Raw genomic sequence first — 18,369 nt, 5'->3', positions numbered from 1 at the left:
GTATCATTCATAGTGATGTCATTACAGCGGCAGTGACGTATCATTCATAGTGATGTCATTACAGCGGGCAGTGACGTGTCATTCATAGTGATGTCATTACAGCGGCAGTGACGTATCATTCATAGTGATGTCATTACAGCGGCAGTGACGTATCATTCATAGTGATGTCATTACAGCGGCAGGGACGTGTCATTCATAGTGATGTCATTACAGCGGGCAGTGACGTATCATTCATAGTGATGTCATTACAGCGGGCAGTGACGTGTCATTCATAGTGATGTCATTACAGCGGCAGTGACGTATCATTCATAGTGATGTCATTACAGCGGCAGTGACGTATCATTCATAGTGATGTCATTACAGCGGGCAGTGACGTATCATTCATAGTGATGTCATTACAGCGGGCAGTGACGTATCATTCATAGTGATGTCATTACAGCGGCAGGGACGTATCATTCATAGTGATGTCATTACAGCGGCAGTGACGTATCATTCATAGTGATGTCATTACAGCGGGCAGTGACGTATCATTCATAGTGATGTCATTACAGCGGGCAGTGACGTATCATTCATAGTGATGTCACTACAGCGGGCGGTGACGTATCATTCATAGTGATGTCATTACAGAGGGCAGTGACGTATCATTCATAGTGATGTCATTACAGCGGCAGTGACGTATCATTCATAGTGATGTCATTACAGCGGCAGGGACGTGTCATTCATAGTGATGTCATTACAGCGGGCAGTGACGTATCATTCATAGTGATGTCATTACAGCGGCAGTGACGTATCATTCATAGTGATGTCATTACAGCGGCAGTGACGTGTCATTCATAGTGATGTCATTACAGCGGGCAGTGACGTATCATTCATAGTGATGTCATTACAGCGGCAGTGACGTATCATTCATAGTGATGTCATTACAGCGGGCAGTGACGTATCATTCATAGTGATGTCATTACAGCGGCAGGGACGTATCATTCATAGTGATGTCATTACAGCGGCAGTGACGTATCATTCATAGTGATGTCATTACAGCGGGCAGTGACGTATCATTCATAGTGATGTCATTACAGCGGCAGGGACGTATCATTCATAGTGATGTCATTACAGCGGGCAGTGACGTATCATTCATAGTGATGTCATTACAGCGGCAGTGACGTGTCATTCATAGTGATGTCATTACAGGGGCAGTGACGTATCATTCATAGTGATGTCATTACAGCGGGCGGTGACGTGTCATTCATAGTGATGTCATTACAGCGGGCAGTGACGTATCATTCATAGTGATGTCATTACAGCGGCAGTGACGTATCATTCATAGTGATGTCATTACAGGGGCAGTGACGTATCATTCATAGTGATGTCATTACAGCGGGCAGTGACGTATCATTCATAGTGATGTCATTACAGGGGCAGTGACGTATCATTCATAGTGATGTCATTACAGCGGGCGGTGACGTATCATTCATAGTGATGTCATTACAGCGGGCAGTGACGTGTCATTCATAGTGATGTCATTACAGCGGGCAGTGACGTATCATTCATAGTGATGTCATTCATAGTGATGTCATTACAGCGGCATTGACGTATCATTCATAGTGATGTCATTACAGCGGTCAGTGACGTATCATTCACTGTGATGTCATTACAGCGGCAGGGACGTATCATTCATAGTGATGTCATTCATAGTGATGTCATTACAGCGGCAGTGACGTATCATTCATAGTGATGTCATTACAGCGGTCAGTGACGTATCATTCACTGTGATGTCATTACAGCGGCAGGGACGTATCATTCATATTGATGTCATTACAGCGGCAGTGACGTGTCATTCATAGGGATGTCATTACAGCGGCAGTGACGTGTCATTCATAGTGATGTCATTACAGCGGGCAGTGACGCGTCATTCATAGTGATGTCATTACAGGGGCTGTGACATATCATTCATAGTGATGTCATTACAGCGGGCAGTGACGTATCATTCATAGTGATGTCATTACAGCGGCAGGGACGTATCATTCATATTGATGTAATTACAGCGGCAGTGACGTGTCATTCATAGTGATGTCATTACAGCGGGCAGTGACGTATCATTTATAGTGATGTCATTACAGCGGCAGTGACGTGTCATTCATAGCGATGTCATTACAGCGGCAGTGACGTATCATTCATAGTGATGTCATTACAGCGGTCAGTGACGTATCATTCACTGTGATGTCATTACAGCGGCAGGGACGTATCATTCATAGTGATGTCATTCATAGTGATGTCATTACAGCGGCAGTGACGTATCATTCATAGTGATGTCATTACAGCGGGCAGTGACGTGTCATTCATAGTGATGTCATTACAGCGGGCAGTGACGTATCATTCATAGTGATGTCATTAGAGCGGGCAGTGACACGTCATTCATAGTGATGTCATTACAGCGGGCAGTGACGAATCATTCATAGTGATGTCATTACAGCGGGCAGTGACGTATCATTCATAGTGATGTCATTACAGCGGCAGTGACGTATCATTCATAGTGATGTCATTCATAGTGATGTCATTACAGCGGGCAGTGACGTATCATTCACTGTGATGTCATTACAGCGGCAGTGACGTATCATTCATATTGATGTCATTACAGCGGCAGTGACGTGTCATTCATAGTGATGTCATTACAGCGGCAGTGACGTGTCATTCATAGTGATGTCATTACAGCGGGCAGTGACGCGTCATTCATAGTGATGTCATTACAGGGGCTGTGACATATCATTCATAGTGATGTCATTACAGCGGGCAGTGACGTATCATTCACTGTGATGTCATTACAGCGGCAGGGACGTATCATTCATATTGATGTCATTACAGCGGCAGTGACGTGTCATTCATAGTGATGTCATTACAGCGGCAGTGACATATCATTCATAGTGATGTCATTACAGCGGCAGTGACGTATCATTCATAGTGATGTCATTACAGGGGCAGTGACGTATCATTCATAGTGATGTCATTACAGGGGCAGTGACGTATCATTCATAGTGAAGTCATTACAGCGGCAGTGACGTGTCATTCATAGTGATGTCATTACAGCGGCAGTGACGCGTCATTCATAGTGATGTCATTACAGCGGGCAGTGACGCATCATTCATAGTGATGTCATTACAGCGGCAGTGACATATCATTCATAGTGATGTCATTACAGCGGGCAGTGACGTATCATTCATAGTGATGTCATTACAGCGGGCAGTGACGTGTCATTCATAGTGATGTCATTACAGCGGCAGTGACGTATCATTCATAGTGATGTCATTACAGCGGCAGTGACGTATCATTCATAGTGATGTCATTACAGCGGGCAGTGACGTGTCATTCATAGTGATGTCATTACAGCGGCAGTGACGTATCATTCATAGTGATGTCATTACAGCGGCAGTGACGTATCATTCATAGTGATGTCATTACAGCGGCAGGGACGTGTCATTCATAGTGATGTCATTACAGCGGGCAGTGACGTATCATTCATAGTGATGTCATTACAGCGGGCAGTGACGTGTCATTCATAGTGATGTCATTACAGCGGCAGTGACGTATCATTCATAGTGATGTCATTACAGCGGCAGTGACGTATCATTCATAGTGATGTCATTACAGCGGGCAGTGACGTATCATTCATAGTGATGTCATTACAGCGGGCAGTGACGTATCATTCATAGTGATGTCATTACAGCGGCAGGGACGTATCATTCATAGTGATGTCATTACAGCGGCAGTGACGTATCATTCATAGTGATGTCATTACAGCGGGCAGTGACGTATCATTCATAGTGATGTCATTACAGCGGGCAGTGACGTATCATTCATAGTGATGTCACTACAGCGGGCGGTGACGTATCATTCATAGTGATGTCATTACAGAGGGCAGTGACGTATCATTCATAGTGATGTCATTACAGCGGCAGTGACGTATCATTCATAGTGATGTCATTACAGCGGCAGGGACGTGTCATTCATAGTGATGTCATTACAGCGGGCAGTGACGTATCATTCATAGTGATGTCATTACAGCGGCAGTGACGTATCATTCATAGTGATGTCATTACAGCGGCAGTGACGTGTCATTCATAGTGATGTCATTACAGCGGGCAGTGACGTATCATTCATAGTGATGTCATTACAGCGGCAGTGACGTATCATTCATAGTGATGTCATTACAGCGGGCAGTGACGTATCATTCATAGTGATGTCATTACAGCGGCAGGGACGTATCATTCATAGTGATGTCATTACAGCGGCAGTGACGTATCATTCATAGTGATGTCATTACAGCGGGCAGTGACGTATCATTCATAGTGATGTCATTACAGCGGCAGGGACGTATCATTCATAGTGATGTCATTACAGCGGGCAGTGACGTATCATTCATAGTGATGTCATTACAGCGGCAGTGACGTGTCATTCATAGTGATGTCATTACAGGGGCAGTGACGTATCATTCATAGTGATGTCATTACAGCGGGCGGTGACGTGTCATTCATAGTGATGTCATTACAGCGGGCGGTGACGTGTCATTCATAGTGATGTCATTACAGCGGCAGTGACGTATCATTCATAGTGATGTCATTACAGGGGCAGTGACGTATCATTCATAGTGATGTCATTACAGCGGGCAGTGACGTATCATTCATAGTGATGTCATTACAGGGGCAGTGACGTATCATTCATAGTGATGTCATTACAGCGGGCGGTGACGTATCATTCATAGTGATGTCATTACAGCGGGCAGTGACGTGTCATTCATAGTGATGTCATTACAGCGGGCAGTGACGTATCATTCATAGTGATGTCATTACAGCGGGCAGTGACGTATCATTCATAGTGATGTCATTACAGCGGCAGTGACGTATCATTCATAGTGATGTCATTACAGCGGCAGTGACGTGTCATTCATAGTGATGTCATTACAGAGGGCAGTGACGTATCATTCATAGTGATGCCATTACAGCGGCAGGGACGTATCATTCATAGTGATGTCATTACAGCGGCAGTGACGTGTCATTCATAGTGATGTCATTACAGAGGGCAGTGACGTATCATTCATAGTGATGTCATTACAGCGGGCGGTGACGTATCATTCATAGTGATGTCATTACAGCGGGCGGTGACGTATCATTCATAGTGATGTCATTACAGCGGCCAGTGACGTGTCATTCATAGTGATGTCATTACAGCGGCAGTGACGTATCATTTATAGTGATGTCATTACAGCGGCAGTGACGTGTCATTCATAGTGATGTCATTACAGCGGGCAGTGACGTATCATTCATAGTGATGTCATTACAGCGGCAGTGACGTATCATTCATAGTGATGTCATTACAGCGGCAGTGACGTATCATTTATAGTGATGTCATTACAGCGGCAGTGACGTATCATTCATAGTGATGTCATTACAGCGGCAGTGACGTATCATTCATAGTGATGTCATTACAGCGGCAGTGACGTATCATTCATAGTGATGTCATTACAGCGGCAGTGACGTATCATTCATAGTGATGTCATTACAGCGGGCAGCGACGTGTCATTCATAGTGATGTCATTACAGCGGGCAGCGACGTATCATTCATAGTGATGTCATTACAGCGGGCAGCGACGTGTCATTCATAGTGATGTCATTACAGCGGGCAGCGACGTGTCATTTATAGTGATGTCATTACAGCGGCAGTGACGTGTCATTCATAGTGATGTCATTACAGCGGGCGGTGACGTATCATTCATAGTGATGTCATTACAGCGGGCGGTGACGTATCATTCATAGTGATGTCATTACAGCGGGCGGTGACGTATCATTCATAGTGATGTCATTACAGCGGGCGGTGACGTATCATTCATAGTGATGCCATTACAGCGGGCGGTGACATATCATTCATAGTGATGTCATTACAGCGGGCAGTGACGTATCATTCATAGTGATGTCATTACAGCGGGCAGTGACGTATCATTCATAGTGATGCCATTACAGCGGGCAGTGACGTATCATTCATAGTGATGTCATTACAGCGGGCAGTGACGTATCATTCATAGTGATGTCATTACAGCGGGCAGTGACGTATCATTCATAGTGATGTCATTACAGCGGCAGTGACGTGTCATTCATAGTGATGTCATTACAGCGGCAGGGACGTATCATTCATATTGATGTCATTACAGCGGCAGTGACGTGTCATTCATAGTGATGTCATTACAGCGGCAGTGACATATCATTCATAGTGATGTCATTACAGCGGCAGTGACGTATCATTCATAGTGATGTCATTACAGGGGCAGTGACGTATCATTCATAGTGATGTCATTACAGCGGGCAGTGACGTATCATTCATAGTGATGTCATTACAGCGGGCAGTGACGTATCATTCATAGTGATGTCATTACAGCGGCAGTGACGTATCATTCATAGTGATGTCATTACAGCGGCAGTGACGTATCATTCATAGTGATATCATTACAGCGGGCAGTGACGTATCATTCATAGTGATATCATTACAGCGGGCAGTGACGTATCATTCATAGTGATGTCATTACAGGGGCAGTGACGTATCATTCATAGTGATGTCATTACAGCGGGCGGTGACGTATCATTCATAGTGATGTCATTACAGCGGGCAGTGACGTGTCATTCATAGTGATGTCATTACAGCGGGCAGTGACGTATCATTCATAGTGATGTCATTACAGCGGGCAGTGACGTATCATTTATAGTGATGTCATTACAGCGGCAGTGACGTATCATTCATAGTGATGTCATTACAGCGGCAGTGACGTGTCATTCATAGTGATGTCATTACAGAGGGCAGTGACGTATCATTCATAGTGATGCCATTACAGCGGCAGGGACGTATCATTCATAGTGATGTCATTACAGCGGGCAGTGACGTATCATTCATAGTGATGTCATTACAGCGGGCGGTGACGTATCATTCATAGTGATGTCATTACAGCGGGCAGTGACGTATCATTCATAGTGATGTCATTACAGCGGGCGGTGACGTGTCATTCATAGTGATGTCATTACAGCGGGCAGTGACGTATCATTCATAGTGATGTCATTACAGCGGCAGTGACGTATCATTTATAGTGATGTCATTACAGCGGCAGTGACGTGTCATTCATAGTGATGTCATTACAGCGGGTAGTGACGTATCATTCATAGTGATGTCATTACAGCGGGCAGTGACGTATCATTCATAGTGATGTCATTACAGCGGGCAGTGACGCGTCATTCATAGTGATGTCATTACAGGGGCTGTGACATATCATTCATAGTGATGTCATTACAGCGGGCAGTGACGCGTCATTCATAGTGATGTCATTACAGCGGGCAGTGACGTATCATTCATAGTGATGTCATTACAGCGGGCAGCGACGCGTCATTCATAGTGATGTCATTACAGCGGGCAGCGACGTATCATTTATAGTGATGTCATTACAGCGGCAGTGACGTGTCATTCATAGTGATGTCATTACAGCGGCGGTGACGTATCATTCATAGTGATGTCATTACAGCGGGCAGTGACGTATCATTCATAGTGATGTCATTACAGCGGGCGGTGACGTATCATTCATAGTGATGCCATTACAGCGGGCAGTGGCGTGTCATTCATAGTGATATCATTACAGCGGGCAGTGACGTATCATTCATAGTGATGTCATTACAGCGGCAGTGACGTGTCATTCATAGTGATGTCATTACAGCGGGCAGTGACGTATCATTCATAGTGATATCATTACAGCGGGCAGTGACGTATCATTCATAGTGATGTCATTACAGCGGCAGTGACGTGTCATTCATAGTGATGTCATTACAGCGGCAGGGACGTATCATTCATATTGATGTCATTACAGCGGCAGTGACGTGTCATTCATAGTGATGTCATTACAGCGGCAGTGACATATCATTCATAGTGATGTCATTACAGCGGCAGTGACGTATCATTCATAGTGATGTCATTACAGGGGCAGTGACGTATCATTCATAGTGATGTCATTACAGGGGCAGTGACGTATCATTCATAGTGATGTCATTACAGCGGCAGTGACGTGTCATTCATAGTGATGTCATTACAGCGGCAGTGACGTGTCATTCATAGTGATGTCATTACAGCGGGCAGTGACGCATCATTCATAGTGATGTCATTACAGCGGCAGTGACGTATCATTCATAGTGATGTCATTACAGCGGCAGTGACGTGTCATTCATAGTGATGTCATTACAGCGGCAGTGACGTATCATTCATAGTGATGTCATTACAGGGGGGCGTGACGTATCATTCATAGTGATGTCATTACAGCGGGCAGTGACGTATCATTCATAGTGATGTCATTACAGCGGCAGTGACGTATCATTCATAGTGATGTCATTACAGCGGGCAGTGACGTGTCATTCATAGTGATGTCATTACAGCGGGCAGTGACGTATCATTCATAGTGATGTCATTACAGCGGCAGTGACGCATCATTCATAGTGATGTCATTACAGCGGCAGTGACGTGTCATTCATAGTGATGTCATTACAGCGGCAGGGACGTATCATTCATAGTGATGTCATTACAGCGGGCAGTGACGTATCATTCATAGTGATGTCATTACAGTGGCAGTGACGTATCATTCATAGTGATGTCATTACAGCGGCAGTGACGTATCATTCATAGTGATGTCATTACAGCGGCAGTGACGTATCATTCATAGTGATGTCATTACAGCGGGCAGTGACGTATCATTCATAGTGATGTCATTACAGCGGGCAGTGACGTGTCATTCATAGTGATGTCATTACAGCGGCAGTGACGTATCATTCATAGTGATGTCATTACAGCGGCAGTGACGTATCATTCATAGTGATGTCATTACAGCGGCAGGGACGTGTCATTCATAGTGATGTCATTACAGCGGGCAGTGACGTATCATTCATAGTGATGTCATTACAGCGGCAGTGACGTATCATTCATAGTGATGTCATTACAGCGGCAGTGACGTGTCATTCATAGTGATGTCATTACAGCGGGCAGTGACGTATCATTCATAGTGATGTCATTACAGCGGCAGTGACGTATCATTCATAGTGATGTCATTACAGCGGGCAGCGACGTATCATTCATAGTGATGTCATTACAGCGGGCAGCGACGTATCATTCATAGTGATGTCATTACAGCGGGCAGTGACGTATCATTCATAGTGATGTCATTACAGCGGCAGTGACGTGTCATTCATAGTGATGTCATTACAGGGGCAGTGACGTATCATTCATAGTGATGTCATTACAGCGGGCGGTGACGTATCATTCATAGTGATGTCATTACAGCGGGCGGTGACGTGTCATTCATAGTGATGTCATTACAGCGGGCAGTGACGTATCATTCATAGTGATGTCATTACAGCGGGCAGTGACGTATCATTCATAGTGATGTCATTACAGCGGCAGTGGCGTATCATTCATAGTGATGTCATTACAGCGGGCAGTGACATATCATTCATAGTGATGTCATTACAGCGGCAGTGACGTGTCATTCATAGTGATGTCATTACAGCGGAAGTGACGTGTCATTCATAGTGATGTCATTACAGCGGCAGTGACGTGTCATTCATAGTGATGTCATTACAGCGGGCAGTGACGTATCATTCATAGTGATGTCATTACAGCGGCAGTGACGTGTCATTCATAGTGATGTCATTACAGCGGGCAGTGACGTATCATTCATAGTGATGTCATTACAGCGGCAGTGACGTATCATTCATAGTGATGCCATTACAGCGGCAGTGACGTATCATTCATAGTGATGTCATTACAGCGGCAGTGACGTGTCATTCATAGTGATGTCATTACAGCGGGCAGTGACGTATCATTCATAGTGATGTCATTACAGCGGCAGTGACGTGTCATTCATAGTGATGTCATTACAGCGGCAGTGACGTATCATTCATAGTGATGTCATTACAGCGGCAGTGACGTATCATTCATAGTGATGTCATTACAGCGGGCAGTGACGTATCATTCATAGTGATGTCATTACAGCGGGCAGTGACGTATCATTCATAGTGATGTCATTACAGCGGCAGTGACGTATCATTCATAGTGATATCATTACAGCGGGCGGTGACGTGTCATTCATAGTGATATCATTACAGAGGGCAGTGACGCATCATTCATAGTGATGTCATTACAGCGGGCAGTGACGCGTCATTCATAGTGATGTCATTACAGCGGGCAGTGACGTATTATTCATAGTGATGTCATTACAGCGGGCAGTGACGTATCATTCATAGTGATGTCATTACAGCGGGCGGTGACGTATCATTCATAGTGATGTCATTACAGCGGGCAGTGACGCGTCATTCATAGTGATGTCATTACAGCGGCAGTGACGTGTCATTCATAGTGATGTCATTACAGCGGGCAGTGACGTATCATTCATAGCGATGTCATTACAGCGGCAGTGACGTATCATTCATAGTGATGTCATTACAGCGGGCAGTGACGTATCATTCATAGTGATGTCATTACAGCGGCAGTGACGTGTCATTCATAGTGATGTCATTACAGCGGGCGGTGACGTATCATTCATAGTGATGTCATTACAGCGGGCGGTGACGTATCATTCATAGTGATGTCATTACAGCGGGCAGTGACGTATCATTCATAGTGATGTCACTACAGCGGGCAGTGACGTATCATTCATAGTGATGTCACTACAGCGGGCAGTGACGTATCATTCATAGTGATGTCATTACAGCGGGCAGTGACGTGTCATTCATAGTGATGTCATTACAGCGGGCAGTGACGTATCATTCATAGTGATGTCATTACAGCGGCAGTGACGTATCATTCATAGTGATGTCATTACAGCGGCAGTGACGTATCATTCATAGTGATGTCATTACAGCGGGCGGTGACGTATCATTCATAGTGATGTCATTACAGTGGCAGTGACGTATCATTCATAGTGATGTCATTACAGCGGGCAGTGACGCATCATTCATAGTGATGTCATTACAGCGGGCAGTGACGTATCATTCATAGTGATGTCATTACAGCGGGCAGTGACGTATCATTCATAGTGATGTCATTACAGCGGGCAGTGACGTATCATTCATAGTGATGTCTTTACAGCGGCAGTGACGTATCATTCATAGTGATGTCATTACAGCGGGCAGTGACGTATCATTCATAGTGATGTCATTACAGAGGGCAGTGACGTATCATTCATAGTGATATCATTACAGAGGGCAGTGACGTATCATTCATAGTGATGTCATTACAGAGGGCAGTGACGCATCATTCATAGTGATGTCATTACAGCGGGCGGTGACATATCATTCATAGTGATGTCATTACAGCGGCAGGGACGTATCATTCATAGTGATGTCATTACAGCGGCAGTGACGTATCATTCATAGTGATGTCATTACAGCGGCAGTGACGTATCATTCATAGTGATGTCATTACAGCGGGCAGTGACGTATCATTTATAGTGATGTCATTACAGCGGGCAGTGACGTATCATTCATAGTGATGTCATTACAGCGGGCAGTGACGTATCATTCATAGTGATGTCATTACAGCGGGCAGTGACGTGTCATTCATAGTGATGTCATTACAGCGGGCAGTGACGCATCATTCATAGTGATGTCACTAAATTATGGTCAATAAAGTTTATTGAAGCTAACACTAGTACAGGCCCTTTTACACCGGCCGATAATCGGCCGGGCAGCGACCGCCGTTTAACAAGACATGGTTGATCGGCGCCCGTTTGCTCCTGTCACACGGAGCTATGGATGGGGACAAGCGCGTGTTACTCCGATCTCTGGTCCCCATCCATTATTACCATGTCGGCAGCGCGTCTCCCGGTTTACACACCGATGTGCTGCCGACAACCAGGATATTAAACTTTTTTAAAACGATACGACCGGCGGATGATTGAGCGTTTTTTCGTTCCTCTGCTGATCGTTCCCCTGTATATACCGGGAAATTATCGGCAACGAGCCTTATATGAACACTAGTCTGCCCGATAATCGCCCAGTGTAACTCTCAGAGAAAAAGCAGCCAATCAGAGATCAGCTTTGACCGGTTGATGTGGACGACGTGGTCTTTTGCGAGGACGCCCGGGGGGTAGTGACACGTGTGCGCTCAGAACAAGTCACGTAATATGAGAGACGGTCTCCCGCCCCCCACAGCTCACCTGCTCCAGGATCGGGGCCCCTCTTGTCCTGCACCTCGTCTTTGATCTTCAGGAGGACGTCCCCGTTTACGATCTTGTAACCTGTGGAGGGGACGGAGAATAAATAATAATAATCTATAAACTCTCCACATCCAGAACGGAGGAGAAAATCATCACATCAGCCACGGCCCCGATCATATAACGTACTGTTCACCCCCCGGCGCTGTGGATACTCCTCACCCACCCCCCCTCCTGTACCCCCAAGTGCTGTTATAGGGGGGACACTGCTTACCCATGCCCTCCAGTGCAGCGTGGATCTCCCGCATCACATTCTTATACAGCTCCTTTTGCCAGTCCTCCAGCCTCCCCCACTCCTTAGAGGAGAAATACGCTGCCACATTGTGGAACGTCACCATGCCCTGGAGGGAGAAGAATAAGACGTTACTGACAGCCGCCACTGCTTCACATACATCATACCAGCAGTATAGTGAGTGCAGCTCTGGAGTATAATACAGGATGTAACTCAGTATCAGTACAGGATAAGTAATGTAATGTATGTACACAGGGACTCCACCAGCAGAATAGTGAGTGCAGCTCTGGAGTATAATACAGGATGTAACTCAGGATCAGTACAGGATAAGTAATGTATGTACACAGTGAGTCCACCAGCAGAATAGTGAGTGCAGCTCTGGAGTATAATACAGGATATAACTCAGGATCAGTACAGGATAAGTAATGTAATGTATGTACACAGTGACTCCGCCAGCAGAATAGTGAGTGCAGCTCTGGAGTATAATACAGGATATAACTCAGGATCAGTACAGGAGTAATGTAATGTATGTACACAGTGACTCCACCAGCAGAATAGTGACTGCAGCTCTGGAGTATAATACAGGATGTAACTCAGGATCAGTACAGGATAAGTAATGTAATGTATGTACACAGTGACTCCACCAGCAGAATAGTGAGTGCAGCTCTGCAGTATAATACAGGATGTAACTCAGGATCAGTACAGGATAAGTAATGTAATGTATGTACACAGTGACTCCACCAGCAGAATAGTGAGTGCAGCTCTGGAGAATAATACAGGATGTAACTCAGGATCAGTACAGGATAAGTAATGTAATGTATGTACACAGTGACTCCACCAGCAGACTAGTGAGTACAGCTCTGGAGTATAATACAGGATGTAACTCAGGATCAGGACAGGATAAGTAATGTATGTACACAGTGACGCCACCAGCAGAATAGTGAGTGCAGCTCTGGAGTATAATACAGGATGTAACTCAGGATCAGTACAGGATAAGTAATGTAATGTATGTACACAGTGACTCCACCAGCAGAATAGTGAGTGCAGCTCTGGAGTATAATACAGGATGTAACTCAGGATCAGTACAGGATAAGTAATGTAACGTATGTACACAGTGACTCCACCAGCAGAATAGTGAGTGCAGCTCTGGAGTATAATACAGGATGTAACTCAGCATCAGTACAGGATAAGTAATGTAATATATGTACACAGTGACTGCACCAGCAGAATAGTGAGTGCTGCTCTGGAGTATAATACAGGATGTAACTCAGGTTCAGTACAGGATAAGTAATGTAATGTATGTACACAGTGACTCCACCAGCAGAATAGTGAGTGCAGCTCTGGAGTATAATACAGGATATAACTCAGGATCAGTACAGGATAAGTAATGTAATGTATGTACACAGTGACTCCACCAGCAGAATAGTGAGTGCAGCTCTGGAGTATAATACAGGATGTAACTCAGGATCAGTACAGGATAAGTAATGTAATGTATGTACACAGTGACTCCACCAGCAGACTAGTGAGTGCAGCTCTGGAGTATAATACAGGATGTAACTCAGGATCAGTACAGGATAAGTAATGTATGTACACAGTGACTCCACCAGCAGAATAGTGAGTGCAGCTCTGGAGTATAATACAGGATGTAACTCAGGATCAGTACAGGATAAGTAATGTAATGTATGTACACAGTGACACCACCAGCAGAATAGTGAGTGCAGCTCTGGAGTATAATACAGGATGTAACTCAGTATCAGTAAAGGATAAGTAATGTAATGTATGTACACAGGGACTCCACCAGCAGAATAGTGAGTGCAGCTCTGGAGTATAATACAGGGATCAGTACAGGGTAAGTAATGTAATGTATGTACACAGTGACTCCACCAGCAGAATAGTGAGTGCAGCTCTGGAGTATAATACAGGATGTAACTCAGGATCAGTACAGAGAAGTAATGTAATGTATGTACATAGTGACTCCACCAGCAGAATAGTGAGTGCAGCTCTGGAGTATAATACAGGATGTAACTCAGGATCAGTACAGGATAAGTAATGTATGTACACAGTGACTCCACCAGCAGAATAGTGAGTGCAGCTCTGGAGTGTAATACAGGATATAACTCAGGATCAGTACAGGATAAGTAATGTATGTACACAGTGACTCCACCAGCAGAATAGTGAGTGCAGCTCTGGAGTATAATACAGGATATAACTCAGGATCAGTACAGGATAAGTAATGTAATGTATGTACACAGTGACTCCACCAGCAGAATAGTGAGTGCAGCTCTGGAGTATAATACAGGATATAACTCAGGATCAGTACAGGATAAGTAATGTAATGTATGTACACAGTGACTCCACCAGCAGAATATTGAGTGCAGCTCTGGAGTATAATACAGGATGTAACTCAGGATCAGTACAGGATAAGTAATGTATGTACACAGTGACTCCACCAGCAGAATAGTGAGTGCAGCTCTGGAGTGTAATACAGGATGTAACTCAGGATCGGTACAGGATAAGTAATGTAATGTATGTACACAGTGACTCCACCAGCAGAATAGTGAGTGCAGCTCTGGAGTATAATACAGGATGTAACTCAGGATCAGTACAGGATAAGTAATGTATGTACACAGTGACTCCACCAGCAGAATAGTGAGTGCAGCTCTGGAGTATAATACAGGATATAACTCAGGATCAGTACAGGATAAGTAATGTAATGTATGTACACAGTGACTCCACCAGCAGAATAGTGAGTGCAGCTCTGGAGTGTAATACAGGATATAACTCAGGATCAGTACAGGATAAGTAATGTAATGTATGTACACAGTGACTCCACCAGCAGACTAGTGAGTGCAGCTCTGGAGTATAATACAGGATATAACTCAGGATCAGTACAGGATAAGTAATGTAATGTATGTACACAGTGACTCCACCAGCAGAATAGTGAGCGCAGCTCTGGAGTATAATACAGGTGTAACTCAGGATCAGTACAGGATAAGTAATGTAATGTATGTACACAGCGACTCCACCAGCAGAATAGTGAGTGCAGCTCCGGAGTATAATACAGGATGTAACTCAGGATCAGTACAGGATAAGTAATGTAATGTATGTACACAGTGACTCCACCAGCAGAATAGTGAGCGCAGCTCTGGAGTATAGTAATAGGATATAACTCAGGATCAGTAATGTAATGTAATGTATATACACAGTGACTCCACCAGCAGAATAGTGAGTGCAGCTCTGGAGTATAATACAGGTGTAACTCAGGATCAGTACAGGATAAGTAATGTAATGTATGTACACAGTGACTCCACCAGCAGAATAGTGAGCGCAGCTCTGGAGTATAATACAGGATGTAACTCAGGATCAGTACAGGATAAGTAATGTAATGTATGTACACAGTGACTCCACCAGCAGAATAGTGAGCGCAGCTCTGGAGTATAATACAGGATATAACTCAGGATCAGTAAAGGATAAGTAATGTAATGTATGTACACAGTGACTCCACCAGCAGAATAGTGAGTGCAGCTCTGGAGTATAATACAGGATATAACTCAGGATCAGTACAGGATAAGTAATGTAATGTATGTACACAGTGACTCCACCAGCAGAACAGTGAGTGCAGCTCTGGAGTATAATACAGGATGTAACTCAGGATCAGTACAGGATAAGTAATGTAATGTATGTACACAGTGACTCCACCAGCAGAATAGTGAGTGCAGCTCTGGAGTATAATACAGGATATAACTCAGGATCAGCACAGGATAAGTAATGTAATGTATGTACACAGTGACTCCACCAGCAGAATAGTGAGTGCAGCTCTGGAGTATAATACAGGATGTAACTCAGGATCAGTACAGGATAAGTAATGTAATGTATGTACACAGTGACTCCACCAGTAGAATAGTGAGTGCAGCTCTGGAGTATAATACAGGGCGTAACTCAGGATCAGTACAGGATAAGTAATGTAATGTATCGGACATGACTCTGGCTCCCTCAGCCCCCCAGGTCAGTGCAGTGACAGTATAGGGACGTGGCTGGGCAGTCGATATGTAGTATTACCAGTGAGTAGAGTTATAGTCTCATGTGGTCACTATTGTGTGGCATCTATACAGGGTAGGCTCCTTACTAGGTCACATATTGCTGCCGCTAGGAGCTCCGCCTACTTCAGGGCAACCTCCAGGGCATCAGGGGTCCTGTTACACGGCACGACGTGGTCCATGTAAATGAGCGACGATCAAGAGGACAGCTGGCTGATCGGCGCTCCTTACTACGCTCGCCCGTCACCACACATTACCATCATACCGGCAGCACGGTGTCATGCACACGGAGATGCGCTGCCGACAACCATAATATATTCGGCTGCGTAAACGATACGATCAGATGATGGACGAGCGTTTGCCCGATAATTGGCTGGTGTAAGAGATTTACGAAGCATTTAGAGGACGTATAATTATAAAGCACTGCGGGGGGGGGGGGGGTATAAAGAACGAGGGGCCCGCGCACTGCAGACACGTCAGCGCCTCATCCTGTCACTCACCCGCCCGGGAATGAGACTCTTCTCCTCCGCGCTTATCTCGCCAGGCTCCTCCCACTCCTCCTTGATGGTGGGGCTGCATTGGGGCGACTCTGCACACGGCGGCTCCACCTCCTCATCTATAACGGAGAGAAGACAATTAGTTATGACCAGATGAGATGTCGCCACGTCCACGGGTCCCTCCGCCTCCCCGGACTCCTAAGCGGCAGCGCAGAACGCGTCAGTACATAACCGGTGTAACATTCAGGAGTCCGGGAGAGAAGCGGCAGCGCAGAACGCGTCACTACATAACCGGTGTAACATTCAGGAGTCCGGGAGAGAAGCGGCAGCGCAGAACGCGTCAGTACATAACCGGTGTAACATTCAGGAGTCCGGGAGAGAAGCGGCAGCGCAGAACGCGTCAGTACATAACCGGTGTAACATTCAGGAGTCCGGGAGAGAAGCGGCAGCGCAGAACGCGTCAGTACATAACCGGTGTAACATTCAGGAGTCCGGGAGAGAAGCGGCAGCGCAGAACACGTCAGTACATAACCGGTGTAACATTGAGGAGTCCAGGAGAGAAGCGGCAGCGCAGAACACGTCAGTACATAACCGGTGTAACATTCAGAATGTCCGGGAGAGAAGCGGCAGCGCAGAACGCGTCTGTACATAACCGGTGTAACATTCAGGAGTCCGGGAGAGAAGCGGCAGCGCAGAACGCGTCACTACATAACCGGTGTAACATTCAGGAGTCCGGGAGAGAAGCGGCAGCGCAGAACGCGTCACTACATAACCGGTGTAACATTCAGGAGTCCGGGAGAAAGCGGCAGCGCAGAACGCGTCACAACATAACCGGTGTAACATTCAGGAGTCCGGGAGAAAGCGGCAGCGCAGAACGCGTCAGTACATAACCGGCGTAACATTCAGGAGTCCGGGAGAGAAGCGGCAGCGCAGAACGCGTCACTACATAACCGGCGTAACATTCAGGAGTCCGGGAGAGAAGCGGCAGCGCAGAACGCGTCACTACATAACCGGTGTAACATTCAGGAGTCCGGGAGAGAAGCGGCAGCGCAGAACGCGTCAGTACATAACCGGTGTAACATTCAGGAGTCCGGGAGAGAAGCGGCAGCGCAGAACGCGTCAGTACATAACCGGTGTAACATTCAGGAGTCCGGGAGAGAAGCGGCAGCGCAGAACACGTCAGTACATAACCGGTGTAACATTCAGGAGTCCGGGAGAGAAGCGGCAGCGCAGAACACGTCAGTACATAACCGGTGTAGCATTCAGGAGTCCAGGAGAGAAGCGGCAGCGCAGAACGCGTCAGTACATAACCGGCGTAACATTCAG

The 18,369-nt window shown here is 45.8% G+C and overlaps 1 protein-coding gene across 1 annotated transcript in view; it reads right to left on the bottom strand.

Moving 5' to 3' along the window:
* The window catches only part of LOC142710905 (uncharacterized), a 36,207-nt gene that overhangs the window by 16,172 nt on the left and 1,666 nt on the right, over positions 1-18,369 (bottom strand). Inside the window, exons 2-4 of the mRNA XM_075848574.1 lie at positions 17,047-17,162; positions 12,492-12,618; positions 12,221-12,301 (exon numbers count right to left, since the gene is read on the bottom strand). Coding sequence (XP_075704689.1) covers positions 12,221-12,301; positions 12,492-12,618; positions 17,047-17,162 — 324 coding nt within the window. The remainder of the gene's footprint in view (positions 1-12,220; positions 12,302-12,491; positions 12,619-17,046; positions 17,163-18,369) is intronic.

Source organism: Rhinoderma darwinii, unplaced genomic scaffold (genome assembly GCF_050947455.1).
Source record: "Rhinoderma darwinii isolate aRhiDar2 unplaced genomic scaffold, aRhiDar2.hap1 Scaffold_428, whole genome shotgun sequence".
Classification (NCBI taxonomy): domain Eukaryota; kingdom Metazoa; phylum Chordata; class Amphibia; order Anura; family Rhinodermatidae; genus Rhinoderma; species Rhinoderma darwinii.
Note: the sequence above shows the minus strand (reverse complement) of the source record. Positions and strands in the feature narration are given on the sequence as shown.